Source organism: Rhipicephalus microplus, chromosome 5 (assembly GCF_043290135.1).
Source record: "Rhipicephalus microplus isolate Deutch F79 chromosome 5, USDA_Rmic, whole genome shotgun sequence".
Classification (NCBI taxonomy): domain Eukaryota; kingdom Metazoa; phylum Arthropoda; class Arachnida; order Ixodida; family Ixodidae; genus Rhipicephalus; species Rhipicephalus microplus.
Window position 1 is genome coordinate 52,782,352 of NC_134704.1, and position 20,856 is coordinate 52,803,207.

The 20,856-nt window shown below is 47.2% G+C and overlaps 3 protein-coding genes across 4 annotated transcripts; all 3 read right to left on the minus strand.

The window, feature by feature from the left end:
• Positions 1 to 1,493: 1,493 nt before the first annotated feature.
• LOC142817253 (uncharacterized) lies at positions 1,494 to 3,619 on the minus strand. Its single transcript, XM_075894319.1, has 2 exons — positions 2,662 to 3,619; positions 1,494 to 1,816 (listed from the first exon to the last, which is right to left on the minus strand). Exons 1-2 carry the CDS (start codon positions 3,144 to 3,146, stop codon positions 1,555 to 1,557), a joined length of 747 nt encoding a protein of 248 aa, XP_075750434.1. The 5' UTR covers positions 3,147 to 3,619; the 3' UTR covers positions 1,494 to 1,554.
• Positions 3,620 to 5,532: 1,913 nt separating this feature from the next.
• On the minus strand, positions 5,533 to 16,004 carry LOC119174552 (glutathione S-transferase omega-1). 2 transcript variants are annotated; one of them, XM_037425501.2, is made up of 5 exons: positions 15,402 to 16,004; positions 14,606 to 14,711; positions 11,496 to 11,718; positions 7,486 to 7,612; positions 5,533 to 5,869 (listed from the first exon to the last, which is right to left on the minus strand). In XM_037425501.2, the coding sequence occupies exons 1-5, from the start codon at positions 15,424 to 15,426 to the stop codon at positions 5,628 to 5,630; spliced, it is 723 nt and encodes a 240-aa protein (XP_037281398.1). In that variant the 5' UTR covers positions 15,427 to 16,004; the 3' UTR covers positions 5,533 to 5,627. The 2 variants fall into 2 exon arrangements, with proteins under 2 accessions (XP_037281398.1, XP_037281397.1); XM_037425500.2 differs by having other exon boundaries at positions 14,606 to 14,842.
• Positions 16,005 to 16,159: 155 nt separating this feature from the next.
• On the minus strand, positions 16,160 to 20,493 carry LOC119174551 (glutathione S-transferase omega-1). The gene is made up of 5 exons (XM_037425499.2): positions 20,232 to 20,493; positions 17,963 to 18,068; positions 17,428 to 17,647; positions 16,621 to 16,747; positions 16,160 to 16,538 (listed from the first exon to the last, which is right to left on the minus strand). Exons 1-5 carry the CDS (start codon positions 20,437 to 20,439, stop codon positions 16,294 to 16,296), a joined length of 906 nt encoding a protein of 301 aa, XP_037281396.1. The 5' UTR covers positions 20,440 to 20,493; the 3' UTR covers positions 16,160 to 16,293.
• Between the last annotated feature and the right edge of the window lie 363 nt (positions 20,494 to 20,856).

The following is a 20,856-nucleotide window of genomic DNA, read 5'->3' on the forward strand; positions in this document are numbered from 1 at the left end:
GGGTAGTGCAAAGCACCAATTGGGCTAGTGCGCAATAGGCTGTTGGCTACACGTTCTGAAATACGCACTGGGGTGGCAGGTCGCTGCGACCGATTCCGGGTCCAACCACATCAGGCACAGCTAAGGGCGGCCGCGTAATCAGCGAGCTAACAATCATGCAGTCATATTCGAAATTCAGTCTATCACGCGATATGATACGGGTTATTCTTTTCACCGACTGCCGAGTAAACTGTATACGCCCTCATAGACGTGATCGGCCAATCGTGACAAGGAGTCGCTAATGAAGGACACTTAAATCGCGCCGAGTCCATTTATATTGAGATTTAAAGGAGATCAAATACTTTTCGTCAAATACTGGAGACCTACAAAGAGGCACACCCGAAGTGGGATGATAGAGCATATGCTACATACTGCCATAGGGCATAGTACAGTGTTGACGACAAAGCCCACACATATGGCCCCCGTCTCTGTTTAAGGGTGGTGAGGTCCACAACAATTCAACTGAAGTGTCATTCAGTTGCAGTAACCGTGTCTTCATTACGAAGTAGTACTTGGTTTAGTAAGACTCCGAAGGAACAGCATCATCATCAGCCTGACTACGCCTACTGGAGGCCTCTCCCATGCTCCGCTAATCAACCCGGCCTTGTGCTTTCTGCTGCCGCCTTATACCTGTGAACTTTTTTAACCTCATCGGCCCCAAATTTCTGTCTCCCCTTCATGCGTTTGCCTTCTCTGGGAATCCAGTCAGCAACCCTTAATGACCAGCGGTTATCCTGCCTACGCCCTACGGGCCCGGCCCATGTCCATTTCTTCTTCTTGATTTCAGCTATGATATACTTAACCCCGGTCTGTTCTCCAACACACTCTGCTCTCTTCTTGTCTCTTAACGTTACACATATCGCTTTCCTTTCCATTGCTCGCTGCGCCATCCTCAATTTAGGTGGAATTATTATTGTAAGCCTTCAGGTTTTTGCATCCTCCGTAGGTAAATGCTGGTAAGATGCAGCTGTTATTTTTTATACCTTCCTCTTAAGCTTTAGTGGTAGACTACAATTCATGATTTCAGAATGCTTGCCGAACGGGATCCACCCCGTTTTTATTCTTCTCGTTATTTCACGGTTCGGCTCCGCGGTTACTATACCTGTCCAACGGCCGCTCGATCTCTCCCAAAGGCAGAGATCGAGAAGCCGTGCCTGTCTTAAGTCAACATATCCCTTACAACTTCCAGCATCTCTCCGCCTATTGCAAGGTGCTGTTGTCTGGCGAGACTGTTGCACAATACTTTAGTTTTATGCATATTGATTTTCAGACCTACTCTTCTGCTTTCCATATCCAGTTCAGTAATCATGAGCTATAACTCGTCCCCTGAGTTACACATACTATGGTCTCCTTTAACTGCCTTTATAGAAAAAGGAATGTTAAACGCATGTAAGTATATTGCACAGTCACCCAATTGGTAAGGAATGTGCAATCACAGCGTGTCGAAGCTGTCGTAACGTGAAATCTCGCACAACCATTCATCATTTAATACGCAATTCTCAAGCCAAGCCCCGCTTAGAAGTAAAAATCCATCAGTGCTACTCCCTTCGTTGCGTACGAACGCACGCTTACGTCACTGCTGTCAACGTGAATGGAGAAGTAGTAAAAGATGCTCTTGAGTGGGAGCAGCTTGAGGTGGCGCGTCTGGATGACGCGACAGAAGGCTTCCATGGCGCACACCGTCTGCAGCACATCGCAGTTCTGCGCCAGATAGAGCAGGTTGCTGGAGGCGTGGCCCGGATGTTGCTTGAGCAGAATCACAATCACGTCGACGAACCTGGGTTCCAGACAGCGACGGCAATTTGTCGTGTCTCAAAAGCACCATTACCGTGCCGTGCCTCGCAGAACCAAGTCAACGAAATGCCTCATCATTGGCATCTCAACCAGAGCAATGTTTCCAAGAGCAGAGATGACAGGATGTTAAGCCTCTTGCTGATGTAATCGACTCTCTGTTCTCCTTCTTTCAATAAACGTAATTAATGGTTTCATTCACGAGAAGTAATGAAGCAATGTAAAAGTGTACAAGGCTGAAAGATGACAAGCGGGCTCGCCCGCTTCCGCACAAGTCACACGTAGACCTCCTATTTTTCTTTCATTATATGCGCTGGCGCCTGACACTGAGTGCTAGCAGTCATCTACGTCCATGAGGTTGAAAACATGGAGTCTCGTGGCTTTTTATATGCAACGGAATAGCGCTCCTCCACTGCGATTTTCGAATGGCTAACGATGAATCGCATTTACATGCACGTTACTAGTATTAGCACTGGCTAGCACCAGCTGTATCATTGCTAAGTGATTACAGGTGCTGGCTTAAGCTGGCAAGTTTAGGTTATCCGCTGTTATAATAGCAGCAACGCTTCGTTAAATCTCCGTCCAACGGCGCTCTCGCATCTCTGTACACCAAACACAAGAATCGCTTCTGCCTGACCTATTTTTTTTTTTTCAGCAGGAACGTCCGCTCGCTTTGCTCACTTTCATTGAAGAGTATACGATGAATGGGACCGTTATAATAAGGGCCATAACGTCAGATTTCGGGGCGCATATCAATGTCGCCTTTCAAACGTGCTAACCGACAACAGGAGCTGTCCAGCAGCGTGTCACACAGAGAGCTATAGGACCGACCTGTTTCGAACCTTGATGCGCGCCGATAGGAGCTGGTCAAACGACGTCTTCAACACGCTCTTCACCATATCCGTGGTCATCTTGGAGCCATGCTTCTGGAGGACCGAGGCCAGGGCGTCGGCCGAGGCGACCACCACTTCAGGACTGCTGGCGTCCAGCGCCTTGCTCAGGTTCTCCAGGCAGACCCTCAGGTTGCGATCATCTCCAACTACGCACGGGTAGCGCTCGATGTACTTGATGGTCTTGAGTCGGTCCAACGTGCTGTTGCCCGCGGCTCCGGACGCGATGGGCTTGGCCAGGGCATCGTTGAGAAGCGAACCGCTCTCGCGTTGCCTTCTGCAAGCGCAGAAGCGCTGGTACCACGGCAGGTCGGACTGCAGGATCTCAACGGGGGGTGGTACGTGGTTCAGCATGGCGAGCATGGTGGCGGCGGCTGCCCGGCGGCGGCTGCGAGGCACCCGAACGCACTCAAACAGGAAAGGCATGCATCTTTGACCTTTGATGCCCCTTTTTGAGAGTGCTGTTTCCTCAGCGCTGCCGCTATGCGCGTCAGCCCCTGGTCCTATGTCGCGCACGTTTGGTCGTCGTCGTTGCTTCAACCAGGCTAGGAAAGGCTGTGGCTTGTACCCTCTATATGCTGCGCTTGATCAGTAATTTCGGTATTTGATCTTCATTAGATGAAATCAGACATTGCATTATGAAAGCTTATATTAGGATCAGGTCTCATGACTGAGGAGCAAAAGACGAGAGCCCCTCATCGTCGGGTAAAAATATTGCCACGCGCCTTTCTTATTCCACTTTTGCTGTAGACGGTTCACGCCTAGAAAGACTGTAGATAATCATATCGCATACGTCATGCGTTATGACGTATGGGAGTGTGAATATCTAACAACGACGGGTACGTCTCACAAACACAGGGAATCAAAACTCAAAGTTGTTTCAACATACAACCATAACTGGAGTTGCCCCGCCGCAGCGGTCTAGTGGCTAAGGGTACTCGGCTGCTGACCCGCAGGTCGCGCTATCGATTCCCGGCTGTGGCGGCTGCATTTCCGATGGAGGCGGAGATGTTGTAGGCCCATGTGCTCAGATTTGGGTGCTCGTTAAAGAACCCCAGGTGGTCAAAATTTCCGGAGCCCTCCACTACGGCGTCTCTCATAATCATATGGTGGTTTTGGGACGTTAAACCCCACATATCAATCAATCATCAACCCATAACTGGAGTTTCACAATACGAAAAGACAGTGAGCAGTCATTACTGCAGTCATTGCATAGACGCGCCGCGTTATGTACTGATTCAGGTAGTCCAAACAAACGATTTCAAGTGAAGAATTGAGGCAAATAAAATGGAAGGCGCGGCAGAGCTAGAACTTACCCTAATATTTTAACTGCGGTCATCCATGCTTGTTTTCTTGCTGTATCGTACGACTTGTCCGGCAACAGATAGCTTTGCAGGTGGATCGCGGGCATTGGTACCATCTGCCCTGTAGTGGACCTCGCCGATGCTTCCGTGGGTCGCCTCTGCCATTGCGGAAAGGCAACTTCGAACAGCGAGCATCTCGTTTGAACGCGCCAAGCTTACGGCAAGGCACCGAAGTTCCCCGCACCAACGCGTGCTGCGCGTGCCGCATGCACTTGCTCCGGCTGTGGTGACACACACCCAATCGCCTGCTCCCTTAGCCATGCCTATCCCCAATTCACCCAGAGCTTGCCGCCAGGGCCGCAGCACGGCGTCGGCGTCTTTCCGCCAACTTGAACCATATTCTTATCCTCAGTCGATTTATTGATCCTCTTGCCTCCAGCGATAGCTTTGTGCACGTTATACGGTTTTACACTGCCTCCGTAATCGGCAGACTTTTGACAGAACGATGGTTTTACCTGATGACGCCATCATGTGACGTCATAGTGACGTCAGGTGACATCACATTTCGGTTATCTGTGAGGTCACGATTTTTTGCATATCTCGCGCTCAAGCCGCGCTGCCGACGCAGACGATCAATTTTTGAATTTGGTGAGCCATCTGAGGCTTTGTTGAATAACATGAATAGTTGAGTAACAGGCTTGGTACGTAACGACGGCACAATGTGTTCAGTAGTCGAAGTGAAACTTGGAGGTGTTCACCGCTCGAAAATAGCTACCGTCAAGTGAACTTTGGCAACTCTCTGAAAACGACTCGCGAAGATGAAATACGACCATCTAATTTCTGTTTAGCAGCCAATCCGATAAAAGTCGTTTATAGGCAGCAACAGCGGTGAAGCATCAGAGACTGCGAGTGTACGCGCCATGAACAGTCCGGCGCAAGTATGGTATACCGGATATTCCAGTACACCACGGTATGACTGGCCTCTGTTAGGCTGCTCTGTTTCCTGCAAGCAGACGAGAAGAGATTGGAAAAGGCAACATGGCACCTCCTTCCTCTCGGTGGCCGAGTTAAGTGTTGCGATAACTTGCTTGCAACGTTCATATGAAAAGAAAGCATGGAACAATAATGTGCTGAATGAAAGCCTCTATAGTGCAGTTACGAATATTGTGATAGGTGTACCTCGTATCTCAACGCACTTGAATCATTGCACGACGTACCGAAAATGCAGGTAACGATGATGTAAATGTAGCCTAAAACTTAATGTATCTGGTTCCATGTACGACGTACTAGTAATCATAGGTGTGCGCGCGGGGAGGGGGGGGGGGATGTCACTCCTAGTCACCTGTAACAGGGAGTCGCAAAGCCAACCCCATACATTGACATAATAGGGAGGGGGTGCTGCGACAAAACTCCTTCCCCCCCTTCTTCCCCTGAAGGGGGCCCTGCGTATGTCTATGCTAGTGACAGTGAAGGTACAACTGTCCCCTACCAAAGTGATCAGCCGTAGATAATAACAAAGTAGATCGGATTATTTCACAGACCCAGATTGTTTGTGTGCTCAACTAAGAAAAAACGTATTTCTCACTCTCAAATACATATTCCGTCAATGCAAGCCGGCGTTAAAGTCCCTGGAATGGCCGTCGAACGACTGCACGAAAATCTCGGTGTGATCCTCGTTGATGACGGCTCTCACGACCGAGTCCTCGCGCATCCTCTGAAACCAGCTCGAAAAGCGCGGGAAACTTTCGGAGCTGGGCATTTTCAGCGTGGCTTGAGCCACGGACAGTGCACGGGCGAGTTCGAACGTTGGCCACGCAACGTAGTCCACAAAGCCCGGCGTCGGCCCTGCAGAGAACAGAAACAAAGAAAAGACGCAGAACAGGAAGAAAATAAATTATGAAGAAATGACGATGATGATGCTGAAAGATGGAGGAATAAGAATACGATTAACATAAATTATTTAAAAATTTATGCGCCTCACCGAACAAGAATAGTGACCGTCGGCGTAGCTGCCATCCTCAACAAGAATGGCGCCAAACAGAATCATCATCATCACATGGTAGATTATTAATATTGTAGTCAATATTAGTCAGCATTAATGTCATGGTCATGATCATCGCCGATTATTCACCATCATTATCGGAGGTTATCGGAGATAAGATGGCCTTGTCTCATGCCTTGACTTGTGTGTTGCGTGGACGAATATCGGTTATTACAGCTCGCTTCTCCGCGAGATGGCGTGAAGCAACACTCAAAGGCAGGCCTGTAACCGTTCAGGTGCAGTACACGTTGCAGATGTAGCGCACGGTAAACTAATGCTGTATAGCACGCAGCCTGAAACGTAGCGTACGCAACGCGCAGCATGTTGCGGACGTACAGTCTTGCGTACGCTAATCTAAAATTCTCTATAATGACTGCCGAGACAGCGTGCGCGGCAGTGATTGTGGTATTGGTTTGCATATGTCCTTAAATACAAGTGACCTAGAAAACACAGTAAAGATAATTATACAAGGCGTGCATGACGCGTGCATGTGGCTCGCAGTACACGCTTTCAGGTCGTTCTCTTGGGTGTCAGACTTACATTATTTATGGCTAACAGTCCACAAGCGGGAAGTCGTGCGTATCCGCTCGTTATCCGGTGCTGTGTCAAGTTGCACGCTTTATCAGTGGATATATGAATACTCGTGCGCATGCCGTAAAATGTGGCTGCGTGACTATGAAAAGTATGATAGCATAAAAACGTTTCACCGCAAGGGCGAAACAATGAATGAGACAGCAAGAAATTGTAACACGAAGAGACGCAGCTAACTCTTCGATTTGATTTGGCTGAACTCCACTCTACAAAACGCTGGTGCAAGAGACTACGGCCCCTCCAGGGAGAGGAGCAGTGTTTTTGCAGTCTCTTCGCATTGAGAGAACGACACGTACAAAGGTATACGAGTTGATGCTTGCCGAGATGGCGCGCGCGCCTGCGGTCTTGAGCGCACCCTTATAAACAAAGTCCACAGTGGCTGCTATAACGACCCGAACAGATATGTGGAATCCTGGCAGGCCTTGCTGCTCAATTGCGAAGCAGACACAAGGTCATTGTTTTCGCCTAAACAGGCGCCATAGGTCCCAAGATATTCCCCCCGTAATTTTTGACAGCGCAAGATTAAAGTTACGTCTTCCTGTGAGTGATGATGAGAACAATGCAGCGCGACAAAACATGATCATGAGATCTGCCTGCGATCGTGCGTCCAGAGAAAAAACGGTAAGCTGTCCTAAGTACCAAGGGCATTCTCAAATCAAAATTGAAGCGTTGGCGAAGACAGACAAGTTATTCGTCGAACCAAAGTCAATTCTGTCAATCAACGTGCAAGGCAGTTGACTCGCCGAGCGCACTGGACAAGATGCGGCAAAGCCGACTCGACACACCCGATTGTGTCGTGTTCATGCAAAAAATAACGAGGTAGACGTACCACCGAAGAAAGGCGTGCTCCTACAAACGAGCTCCTTCTCGAACAGTGGTATCTTTCTGAGAAAGTTGTCCCAATTATCTTCCACGGACCCTCTCCTCATCATGATAGAGACAACCACATTGGCCGTCTGCAAAGGTGAAACACATTCTTCACTTCACTTTCACTTTTATTTCCTTAAAGACATTGTTACCATGTCAGCGAAACACAAACAATAGAAAGTATTCCGAGATTTTTTCCGTATACTTTTTCACGTATATTAGGGTTAACGCAAATACCTAAAGTCAAGCCAAGTTTTGTTTACATCATGCAAGAAGTACAATGTTGCCGGCCACCCTGGCAAGAGAGCTGTAAACATGCAACTTGACGACGCCCGGGGGCCACTTACAGGTAACAACAGGAGTGCACATATGCGCAATAAAAAGCTTCTTGGTGCGACATGTTCATTAACACAACGCGTAGTCCCTGGGCATAATCCTAAATACATATTTGCGCCCTACGAACTCAGTAATATACGTGTAACATAACTGCTAAGGAAGTATATACTGTTACACTGTCGTAATGAACTTCATGAAAAGTAGTAATCCAGAACAAAGGCTGGTAAAAAATACGCACGTGCAACTCACTAGAAATGATTATAAATGCGATGAATTTATTGCAATAGTAACGGCCCCAAGCTATATTTCCATGTTTTAAGCAGGCAATTGAAATTTGTCAAGGACCAAGTTATCGCTTGATTGCGTGCGCGATTGCAAGAACACCCACAGGGACGTCTTGTGGCTCTTTGTCTAACTACAACCCGTTATCTTTCAGCGTGTGTCTATCTACGTAGAGTACAGAGTGTTTGTTACTGTTAGTATTCGCGCCAGTATGTCCTATGACATAACATAAACAAACATGTGACAGTTCTGTTTCCTGGATAACGTCCTGGAGCGGCCGATGTAGAGACAGTCGACTGGGGCGATCTACAGCCAAATTGGCGTAGGCGGTGAGTGCGGGCCTCGCGATGGTCTGAAGACAGGTCCCCATGAAGTGATCAAGCGTTGCGTGCGCGGCTGGAGCTACGCAGAAGGGGCATGTCAATGGGGGAGGCTTTGTAGCGGATGTTCAAGAAGCCTGGACGGCCGTAGGCCGTGGTCCAGGGTTCGTGTGGAGTCACACGAATCCTCCCGAGCGCAACCTCCTTTCCTGGCGAGTCAAGCTAGCGGAAATGTCCTAACGTGGAACTTTAGAGGGTCCGCTGTACATGTCTAGGCACTGTCGTTGGCGTTATACCGGGGAACTGAACACTGATCATGTGAAAAGTAAGGTGAACGCCGGTAGCGACATCATGCGACAATTTGCAAAACGACAACCCTATAAGTGTGGCAGCTTGGGCTAGTTGGTATGGCATGACGATAGTTATAGCGCGAGAACAAAACGACGACACAGACATAAGAAGGACACGAAAGACACGAGCGCTAAGCGCGAGCGCTAGCGCGTTGACGCTATACGCGCTCATGTCTTTTGTGTCCTTCTTGTCTCTGTGTCGTCGTTTTGTTCTCGCGCTATAACTACCTTCATGACAACCCTATATTCTGAAACGTTGTCCTTTACTACTGAGTGTGTTTCTGTTTGCCTAAATGGTATAAAACGCAGAATTAGTGCATAGTTATAGCGCGTCCTGTACACCGGATCGTTGACGCTATATATACGCCACTTCGTTCAACCCTGCCAGCGACATCTCATAACATATTAACGCGATAGCGCTGAAGATCTCGTTTTGCGGAAATTGCAGCGTCGGCGTCGTTGGTTATGAGCGAAAAAGCATCATCTTGTACGTGACCGAAACATCGAGAAAGATTCAAATGAAATGAATAATAAAAAAACTCTAATTCTCAGGGAGGATCGAACCCGGGTCGCTTACGTGGCATGTAGGTGTTCTACCACAAAGCCACACGTATGCTTGGAAACACAGTGAAAATAACTTTTACTGCTTGGACATGCCGGGAAAGTAACTTTCATGGTTTACAAAAACATGCGTCCTGTATACATGCTTCGCAATGCAGCGTGCACTATCGCAGTAATAATGCCTGGTACAAGCGTACATTTCGATCGGGCGTCAGAACAGGTGGTTATCATGATTTCACGATTTAAGGTGGACCACCCTCTACTACACACGTTAGTGTGTAGTAAGAAACTGAAGGAGGCTCAACTCTGCATGACTATGTTTTGCATAGACGTCGTCATGCTGCCACGAGGGTTGACGTAGAAACAATAAAATTTGTCGATGATGAACTGTTTTCATGGTTATTCCAATGCCAAAAATTATATTAGCAGAGAACTTGCCCCTTGATTACTTCAATAACAACTCCGTATTGGTCTGCTTGTGATCAGCGCCACCGGATGGCGTCAACATCCAAGCCAATCTGGCCGCTCAGGCCACTGGGACCATAAGCTGAGCTTTTGTGAAAAAGACTTAAATAGATCTCGAGCTTGCGCAAACTAGAACGACCTAGGGGTTCTGTATATACTGTAACTCGGGCCTTCTCCAGCTTGCTACCTCAGAAAACCTGCATTCCGCATACAGTTAAAAGTTTGCGGGCAAGCTAAGTATCAGCTAATGTTGCCGTTAGCTATACCATAGTCAACGTAACTGCTGTTAAAAGCGTAGGGGAGGTCCTTTAATATGCGGCCTTTCAATAAGTGTGTCATGAAGAAAAAGGCTCAGGTCACAATTAAAAATTCATGACGTATGTCCCACAGTTGCACTTAGTGTAACAAGATGTCTCTACCACGGCTGTTACTCGACGTCCACGACTCCGATAACAATGTGTTTAAAGGACACTATGTTGGCACACAAGTTAACCCAGAACAGGAATGCTTGGGGGGACTTAGAGCGGACGTAGACACCACAACGGCAATAATGGCCTTGTTGTAGGTGTGAAGTTCGATCGCAGAGCTTCACACCTGGCAGCAGTAACACAATTGAACGCTTGGTGCGGCGGAGATTGGCTTCACAGACGAGCTTTAAGCAGTGTCGTATTGTCGTTTTATTTTCTTTGTTTTTGTTTTAACGCCTTTTTTCTGGTATCTTTGGCTTTCCTCAATCAATTAACAATGCCCGCTTGGTTTACGAATGCAGGACACACAAACATAGGATGATTGTGCAGTTCGCAACAGCCTCACACAGGACTATCCCCACGTCCTTGACGGCATCGGGGCTCACGCACGAACACAGAGCCAACCCTTGGCTTATATTAGTGTGTTCAGACACGGTGAGGTATAATGAACACAGACTTTTTGGATGCACACGTGCGACGCTTGGCTATTGCCTCTTACCGAGAAAGTTTACTGCTCGACGTTACCTGCAGACCCATCGAGTACTGCTTAAATTTATGAACCAAATGAATGTGGCCATTCGTTTATCTACTTTTGTTCTTCTTTTGCGTGTTTCAACTTATTATTTGTCCAAGTCTTCGTCAATAATTTTCTTCCCCTTCATATATCTCCTTTACACCTTCCTCTCCTTCCGATTTCTTTCCACTCTCTATTCCCTCCTCCAGAAAGAAGAAGCAGGTGTTGTGCCCTTCTACGTTGCAGAGTTAAGCCTGATCTCTCCATACTTTGTGTCTTTCTGTATTTGTGTACACTCACCGAACAACTACGTAAATATGTTTAGACCGGTATAACCTTATTGAAGGAAAGAAGAAATGGCAGAGCAGACCGACACAACAGAGCAGAGCGCTCCTGTTGCGTCGCTCTACTCGGCCGTTTCTTCTCTACCGAAATAAGCTATACCAGTTCAAGTATAGACGAACCAACTCGCCCAATCTTCGGCACTTGTGTATATAAATATGATTCCCCATACCTTCTCTCTCAACCAAAGGGTGGCCAGCTGGCCTCGTAACTGGCTATAGGCTCCTCGTCTTTCATTCTTTCTTTTTCTTTGTTTTTTTTCTTTTTTCTTTCTTCATTCGTTCGAGCCATGGATCCTAAAAGTTGTCTAAATCTTGAGAACTGTGTGAGCTTACGGGCAATGCAACATCCAGGAAGCTCCTGTCCCGCGCCTTCAGGTACGGGTCCGCGGGCATCATGGGTTTCGTCTGTGGATACGCCTCTTCCAGGTACTCAACGATGGGCATGGATCCACTGATGAGTTTATCATCTTGAGAAAGCACGGGTATGGTTCCCGCAGGAAGCACATCCTTGCACCACTCCGGTCTGTCCTTTAGGTTGATGTTGACCACTTCGTGACTGCCGTTGAAAACAAAAAAGGGCGGCGCTGAAATTGTGCTATCAGGTCAAATTTCAGCGCATATCGACGTACTATATAATCGATAAATTAGGCGAAAGCGGTAGGGCCACACTGAGAATAAAATTAAGACAGGAGGAAGAGGAAGAAAGTTTAAGCAGAAAGACAGGGAGGCTAGCCAGTTCTTAGACCGGCTGGCTACCCTGTGCTGGGGAAAGGGGTGAGTGGAATGAAAGATGTTAAAAAGAAATGTTGCGAAGAGAGAGAGAAAGAGCCTTATACTCTTTGATGTTGCCTTTCCTCTGTCGCAAAATTAAGACAGTTTGTAGGGCAGCGAAGGAGTACCACGAGAACGGCCGGCAGCAATTTTGAAATAGGAGCGCAGAGAAAAAAGGACAAAGTCAGCGAGGTTGGACCCAGCAATTGGGGCCTTAAGCGCCGTACATGTGAACAGGCCGTTTTTTTCTCGAATGGCGGAGGAACGACGAGGAAGTGCCACTATGGCAAAATGCTGAATGTGTAAGTTCTACGCTTTCTTGTGAATAATTTTCATTTCACCAGTCAAGTGTGGTTTATTGCTGGGATGCGATGGAATTGGAGCCCCCCGCAATACACCGGACACCGGAGTGTCCGCGGGTGTTCCTTCCAGGATGCGCTACAACTCCGACAGTGGCACTGGCAGCGATAAAACCGTACTCTACGTCAGCAGTGAAGATTCGGGTGACCACACCTTCGAGCCTGTGAGGAGCCACAAGGAAAAGTCCCCCATGCGATCTTCGTAGGATACGGAGGTATTAAACACGGTCTAACACCGTGGCATTGACCATCCTCTTCACGCAACTTCTCGCCAGTGACAACACGAGATGGCTCGACCGGCAAGCCGTATCTGTACAGCAAGAAGCACTGGTGCCGAATGAAGTAAAGGAAGTAAGAGTGAATAGCCTCAAAAACATCCTATAGCGATCGACATCAATCATGTGAGTGCGCTAGACACACTGCGCGATGCTGCGGAACTTATGTTGCGGAACTTATTGGGATAGAAGTACGCTCTCATATGACGTTGGGCAAATAAGTAATCACTGGGATAATTTATGATGTTGATGAAGTCATTACCAACACGAACTTACCAGACCTGGTCAAGCCGGCTGTAGAAGACATTATTGCAAGTATATTGGAACATCACGATGCGTTAGGATTATATTTAAGGGCGATTAACCCCCATCTCACATAAAAGTGGGCCACTTCCGACACGCAGTTCGCCCTTTGTATCGAAACCACTTCAGTGCTGGAAGCGCATGAAGTTAAATCGCGTGAGTACTGTGTGCATGAACTCTACCGTCTGTTCCTGATGCACCGGACACCATAACACGGACATGTGCCAGGCCACAGTACTAAGGTGCTCAAATTCCAACGGGCCGCATGATGATTCTTTGAAGGATTGTCCTATTATTCGAAGGGAGATATCAATACTGAAGAAAAGGGCTAGAGATAAACTCTCACATCAATGTCAATATCCATTTTATTCAGCTTGTATAGATACAATGTAGCATAGTGAAGTACTACACTCGGAGGCCCCACAGATTCAATAACTGACGGGGGAACCTCCTGATACTATAAGTATGTTAAGTTTCGTGGGCAACATGAGAAAAAATACAGGCAAAAATTTTACAGGAAAGCTAAAGGAGCTACATAAAAAAAATCAAAGCAAGAAATGGACGAGAAAAGAAAGCAAGAAACAACGAAAATCTGGCGTAGCATATAAAATTATTAATGTAATGTAAGCTTAAAAAACAAAACACAAAGCTATATAGGACACAGGCATCATGAATTCATCAAAACAAAGTGAACACATTAAGATTTACCACAGAAACAGCATATAAAAGATTGAATACCAAACGATATAAAAAATTACGGCTACAAAACAAAAGCAAGATTAATTCATGAAAAAAAAAGAAATGAAGAATTCAATGGTAATGATAAAAAATTAAGCATGTGCAATGCCAAAAAGAAAGAAAAAAATCTATAGAGCAGGTACATATAGGAGCGTTGAGGAAGCATCTCGTTTATAATGTTCACCATGCGGCCATTGTAGCTAAGTACCAATAGTGTCGCGCCTTCGAGCATTTCGACCAGTGTTTGATTGTCGACAGCGTTTCCGTGTGGGCGAAGTGAAAAGTATTCGTGTAAGAGCATGCTGTGGGCGCACGTGAATTAATCCAGCGTGGTCGAAGGTAATCCTGAAGCCACACGGCAGTGTGCCCCATAACAAGCTACACGTCTTCGTACTTGCTGAGCCGCAGTCTGAGTTATAGGAAACACGCCAGAAAGATCACAATGTTGTTCAAAAGCATGTTTTTTCACCAGGCAGATATTGTAAAATTAAAGCGCAGTTTTGTGTTTCAGCACCGTTTAAGTCTTGTTCTTGCAATCGTGTCATCGAAACAGTGTGTTTAGAAAAAGTGGGTAACGATTTAGAGTTCTAGGTACTCTACTATGGGAGGGTTTAAAGCCGTCTCATGCGCATCCACACCAAGATATGGCTCAATAGGCAATCAATCAGCAAGTCATTTGGTCTATGGAGTTGAAGCAATATTTTATCATTCCTTAGCTCATGCCGTACTTTCCACATACTCAATGCACCGAAGACAGAAGCCTTATTTTCATAACTGGATAAAAAGTGTAAGAAAATGCAAAATAGTACTTATATCTTCTTTTTTTAATTATTTCATTCTATTTATTTTCAAACGCTGAGTTCTCATGGAACGTCTATCAATGGTACCAATCACAATATTTAAAAAAAAAAGCTATGCAAAGATCGACACAAGGCTTTTTTTTTTCTTTTTTGCTGTTTGATAAATGAAAGTGGCAGCCAGAGCTCCCAATACTTACTCGATTGATTTTGCTTTCAGGATAAGCAGAGCTCGTTGCGCGTATGGGCAGAACCGCATGCTGTACAACCGAAGTTTCCCGGGAGCAAGCGATGGGAACTCTGCGCCTGACGAAAAACGCACGCGAGAGAACATCGAGTTCCAATTATCCGCGTCTCGGCACGACCACGTCTTCGTTTTGCATTTTTCCCATTGTCGTCGATTGCCGTTGACGCTGTCTTGATTTTGCGGCCTCCCTCTATTGAAACACACAGTGTGCCCAACCGTTGTGGTCTAGTGGATAAGGTACTCGGCTGCTGACCCGCAGGTCGCGGGATTGAATCTCGGCTGCATTTTTGATGGAGGCGAGAATGCTGTAGGCCCGTGTGCTGATATTTGAGTGGTCGAAATTTCCATGGAGCCCTCCCCCATGGCGTTTCTCATAATCGTGTGGTACTTTTGGGACGCTAAACACCACATATCTATCGAAACACACAGCGTTAGTAACGGTGAGGACACAGGAAGGGATCGCACATCGGCGTGTGCAAGGTTGATGGGGAGGCGATGGTTCGTCGCAGTGTTTCTTCCCCCTATTATGTGAATGTTGACGATCTGTTGTTTAACATGACCTAAATTCAAGTACACGGGTCTGCGGCGTTCGGCCTTCATTGAAAGGCTATCACCACGGTCGGAACTCGACCCTGTGCCCTTCGGATCGGCATTCAGGCACCAAAACCACTAGACCACCGCGGCGGGATAAGAAGCAACATTACAAGACCTAAAATTAGTAGCGTCCAATAACTGCGCTGCATACGCACCCGATGCGAAAGCCCAAGGGTCCATGTTGGAACGACGTCTTCGGAAAGCGTTCCACGCCTTGCTTTCAAGGAACTATAAATGTTCCAAAGGATTTCGGCGTTACTTTGCGAGCTCGCGAGACGAGAAACAAACCCGCCGACCGCCAAGGAAGAACACCTATGCTATGCACGCAGATATCTGGAAGTCGTCGGAGCGGCTCATATCGGTGTGTTATCTAACCCCCCTCCCCCGCGATACGCAGTATCTGAGGGCACGCAGTGTGTTATCACCGACACGTGGAGTCATATTCGCAGGCGTCCATGTTTCGTTCTAACCGATACCGCTCACAAGCACGTCAAAGGGCGGCATTTGTAGGCGCGTGGCTTCCTAGAAATAGACCAGCTTTTCTTTTCTTTTTCCTCTTCTTTTTCCCCTTTCGGCGAAGACAATTCGTTTGCTCCGATGAATAAACTTTTCTCATCATCACGCAAGCAACATGCGCAGCGCGAGCTGCGCATGTTTGGGTGATGCGCACAACTTCGCGTTCAAAGACAAGACAGTGACATGCAAACCAGGGCATGCAACCAGAGCCGCACTAAGCATCAAGAACGAACGGCGTCCACCTAATTGAAACGTGGGAGTTCAAGCTCATCCTCGAGGACCTGGAAGACCGGCGACAGCTCGTCGCCAGGGCCATGAAGGCCGTCAAAGCCAGAGTGTTCCTGGACTAGGGAACCCTCCCACCTTAGGGAGATACCGGGCATCACTCGGAACACTGTTTCGAAATAAGCGTTTATTTCTCTCTTTCTCTCGCCCACTCCTAATAAGCGTAGCATATATGTGCAGATGCTGCTGCGCACGGCTACGCTCGCACGCGACACGTGAGGGAAGTTACACGCGCGACGTACGGCTCTACTTCTGTAGTCCAGCATTGTAGTCCCGTTCTCCCTCCTGACCACTCTTGGCGTAGAGGAAGACGTGGTCCTCGTTCACGGTGGCCTTCACCACAGGGTGCCCTCGCATGGCCTGCAGCCAGCGCGAGAACAGCGGGAACTCGTCGGCCGCCGGCATCTTGAGATCGGGATAGAGCTTGCTGAAGGCGAGAGCAGCCGGAAACGAGGGCCAGAGCACGTAGTCCACCAAGCCGGGTTGGTCACCTGTGCGTACGACCACATGATGTCACTTATGGGGCTGTTCGGACGCGCTCAATAAAAGCAAGTCATCGTCGCTGTCAGTTACCTCCGAAGTACGTCGTCTTCCTCTTGCCAAGCTCTTTTTCAAAGCACCCGATTTTCTTGACAAAGTTCGCCCAGTGCTCTTCCTTCGATCCTCTCTTCAGCGAAATGCTGCCAATCAGCGATGCACACTTAAAGTTGAAAGAAAGGAAAGACATATAATGACATATCAAGATACTTCACATATTGCAAAATGGTATATAAGTGTGAGTGTTTGTACTGGTAGATTCGACATTTAGTAATAAGAGTTTCCATCAATCCCAAAAGCACCATACTATGATGGACTGTGTTGTGGGAGGCTCCAGAAATTTTGACCACCTGGGGCTCTTTAACGAGTACAGTGGGTGGGCCAATAGCAATTCGCCTCCATCGCCATGCGGCCGTTACGGCCAAGAATCGATCTCGCCACATCCGGGTCAGCACTCGAACACAATCACCACTAGACTTTCGACGGTTGTGAGTAGGTTCAGTGAAAGGCAGGGAGGATAATCAGGCTGTCAATATCCGGTTCGCTACACTCCACCGAGGAAGGGAAGACAGAAAGGTGAAAAAAAAAGGATAGGGCGTTGGAGGTCAGGAAAGAAAAAATATATCAATAATAAACCTTCACCGTAAGCGTCATTCTCTCAGCATCGGCAATCCCACATCTAAATGTTGCAAATGCTATAACTACCAACATTGCGTCGAATGGCAGGTTTCAGATGGTTTGTAGCGATGGACTAAGCTTTCTTCCATTGATAATCCACGTCTACATATGTCCTACCCAATAAAAAGGTCTTCGGGTTCCGTCAATGCAAGCCTGTTAACTCACTGCTAATGCCGAGTCCAGAAAGCTCCTGTCCAAGGCCTTGAGGTACGGATCGCTGGGCAAGAGACGCGGCTGCGGGTACGCTTCTTCCAGGTACTCGGCGATCGGCATGGAACCGCTGATGACCTTTTCGTCCTGGTACAGCACCGGAACGGTACCCGCGGGTAGTACGTCGTTGTACCACTCGGGCCTTCTCGCCAAGTTCACGTTGACCACTTCGTGGCTAGAAACATTATTCGCCGTTTAATAAGCAAAAATAAGGCTTTGTTTAGAAAAGAGATTTCCGGCAATCTAGTAACATCTTGTCACTGAAACAGGCAATTGTAATGAAAGACGTATTTGCGGCCAAAAGGACAGATAAGAAGTACAGGAACATTGGAGAGCAAGAGAGAGAGAAATCAGAGGAAAGGCAGGGAGGTTAGCCAAGCAGGAACATTAGAAGATATATGGCCGCTTAGGAGAAGAACGACGATCGCATCATGACCCAACAGGAGAAACTTGTGTATAACAGCTGTGGGCTTATGTACGGAATACTCACTCTAGGCCCTTGGCGTTAAGCATTAGGAGTGCCCGCTGCGCGTAGGGGCAGAACCTCATGCTGTACAGGCGCAGTTTGCCCGGAACAAGCGGCGGAAGCTTGGAGCCTGCGGGAAAAGAAAACGCACTCTAAGTACTTCGAAGTACAAGCTCCGCGCATGAAAACGCAGATTGAGGCTTGAAGCGATGGTTAGCAGTTCGGTAGCGTAATTGAAGGAAAAGTTCAAAAGTCATGTGTTGAACGAAAGTTAGCTTCATGGTCAGAAGCGGTAGATGACAAATTTCATTTTCACGAACTTTACGCTCTAGCAAGGTGTGGGAGCGGGTTCGTTGGTATTCCATGACTTAAACAGCTGAAGCGCAAAAAAAGGTAACAACGAACTAATGAAACAACGAGGACAAGCGCTGTTACTGTTGTTATATTTTTTTTGTTGCGTTTCAGCTGTTTAAGTTATACTCTACCCTGCCTAATTCCACAAGTCAAATCGTTGTTTCCGCCGTGTATAAATTAACAAATGGAGGACAATGAAAATATCAGGGAACCCTAAAGCTTCGACTTTAAGTGTTGAACGCAATGTTCCTACTTCAAACACTTAGTGAATGAAACCTCTTCGAACTTGATATACATCCACTATAGCGAGTGCGCCTTTTGTAGAACGTTACCAGCTTTAAACCGCAAAGTCATTATGATAATCACACGCTATGACGCCCTACTTCAATGGACACTTGTATCGCATATTATTACAGCAATATTCCACGTTGTATTGTGAAGTATGTACACAGGACGCGTGTGTTTGTAAATCATGTGTTACCTTCACTGAATTTCCAAGCAGAGGAAGCTATTTTCAGTGCGTTCAGAAGCAGACATGTGGCCGTGAGGTAGAACATCAGCTTGCCACGCAAACGGCCCGGGTTCTATCCCCACTCTAGCCCAGGATTTTTTTTACTAATTTGCATCGTTCTCGATTTTTCGGTCACGCATAAAATGAGTTTTCACTCGCAACCAACGACGCCAACGCCAGAATTTCTGCGAAACGAGCGATATCGCGTAAAAAAAAAAAGAAAAAAGGCTGCAAAAAAGAATCAAGAATACTCCACAGCTCCACGTATTGTTTGGATTCAAGACACCATCAATGGAAAACAATCAAGCAAAGCAAATGAAAACATGGATTGAGTACAGAATAGACGTAAAATACACAAGTCTAAAAAAAAAGAAACAAAAACACGATGACAATGTTAGTGAAATGAGCTTTCTTCTACAAATACAAATAGAAGCTTTGAGAAATAAATAGACTGGTAAAAATTAATAAACCAAAGATTAATAATTATGGTAAATAATAGCGCAAACTTTCCATCCCAGTATTCAAATTGGATGCGACAACCTCCAAATGTTCTCTGCGTCTGTTTCGGAACAAGTTAGATAATATCCACGTTATGCATGGTATGTCTGGTTTTATGTTTAAATCAACTATTCAAGCTAATATCTGTCAGTATCACTGCCCGTGTGTTAAGAGTTATGACAATGGTTAGTTTTAGAATCGCGACTGCGTGGTCACCAACAAAGACAGCCACAATCACCGACATACCGCAGTTAAAACCCCTCCATACGTTTTCCGCCCACAGTAGACGCGATGGAGGAGCTTGAATCGCATTAATACGAGACCTTGCTTTCAAATATGGCGGGCAACTACCTATTTGCGACGTTTTTCAGCGACGCCACGAGATGGCCGCACTGTGATCGGCATTGTGAAGTGTGAACCAGTGCGCGGGGCCGAAGTTCTGAAGACCCCAGTCGTCGAAGGTTCAGTGTAAAGTGATTTGAACGTTTGCGTAAATAAAATAGCGCGGTAATTCTCTGCAGTTTGAATCTTAATGCAACAGGAACGTACAACGTTTCTCCTAGAACATATATCAGGAGCACATGCGGCAAATGTTTTCACGGCATTTACGACACGACTATAAGCCTATCCACCCCATGCCCAGCGGGCACTGGAATTCACTTTCTTTTTTCCCCGAACCAACTCCGGTTTCAGCTCAGCGAGAGTCATGGCTGTCAACTCCCTGTCTGTTTTGCTTCACGCGCTTCGCGCCAGAGCAGGCGTAGGCGCAGGCCTTGAAAAAACACTCAGATAAACGAACTGTCGTCCTTGGCTCATAACGTCTCAAGCGTGTAACACAACATCGCGCGTGCCCCGACCTAAAGCCTGTAAGCGCGTACTTCCACTGTCAACTAACTAAAGCTTTTCATCTACGAAACCTCGACAACTCACCGGTTTCCAGTGCCCACGCGTTCATGTTGCTGCAACGGTAGAGTGACGACCACTTGCTGCGGGTTTCCGGTGAATGTGAAAATGAGCACCACCGACTAGCTGACGCGGCGAGGATTTGGCGTCGCCGGACACCCACCCTTCCCTCGAGGCTCGTGCAGACAGCTAGCGGGGAATGTAGCTTGAAAACAGCGCCAACGGATGCAGCCATGCAGCCGCTTACGTGAAGGGGGAGGAGACGCTGTTCTGTGCGATAAGCCAACGTTGAACGAACGGCGCGCTATTCGATGTATAGCTGAAAAGAAAAGGCCAATGTGCCGGTGCGGCGTGCTGTTATCGCAGTTCGCAGTATCGCGAGCGCTGAACGATTAAAACTTTGACGAAAAGATAAAGAAGCGAAAAAAAATGTGCAGAAATTATATGCCTTTTACCGGCTGCGATCTACTTTCCGACTACGCCAGCTGGACTGTAACCCGCGTGTGGGAAAACAAAGATAATAATCGCAACCTCTACGAAAAATAGTTTAGATGAAGTGTTTCCTGTGATGCGCGTGCGTTTCGTGTCACGTCGTTCGCGTCCGACGCAGCACTTGCCCATTAATGTGAGAGACCGCGGACAGAAAGAGACA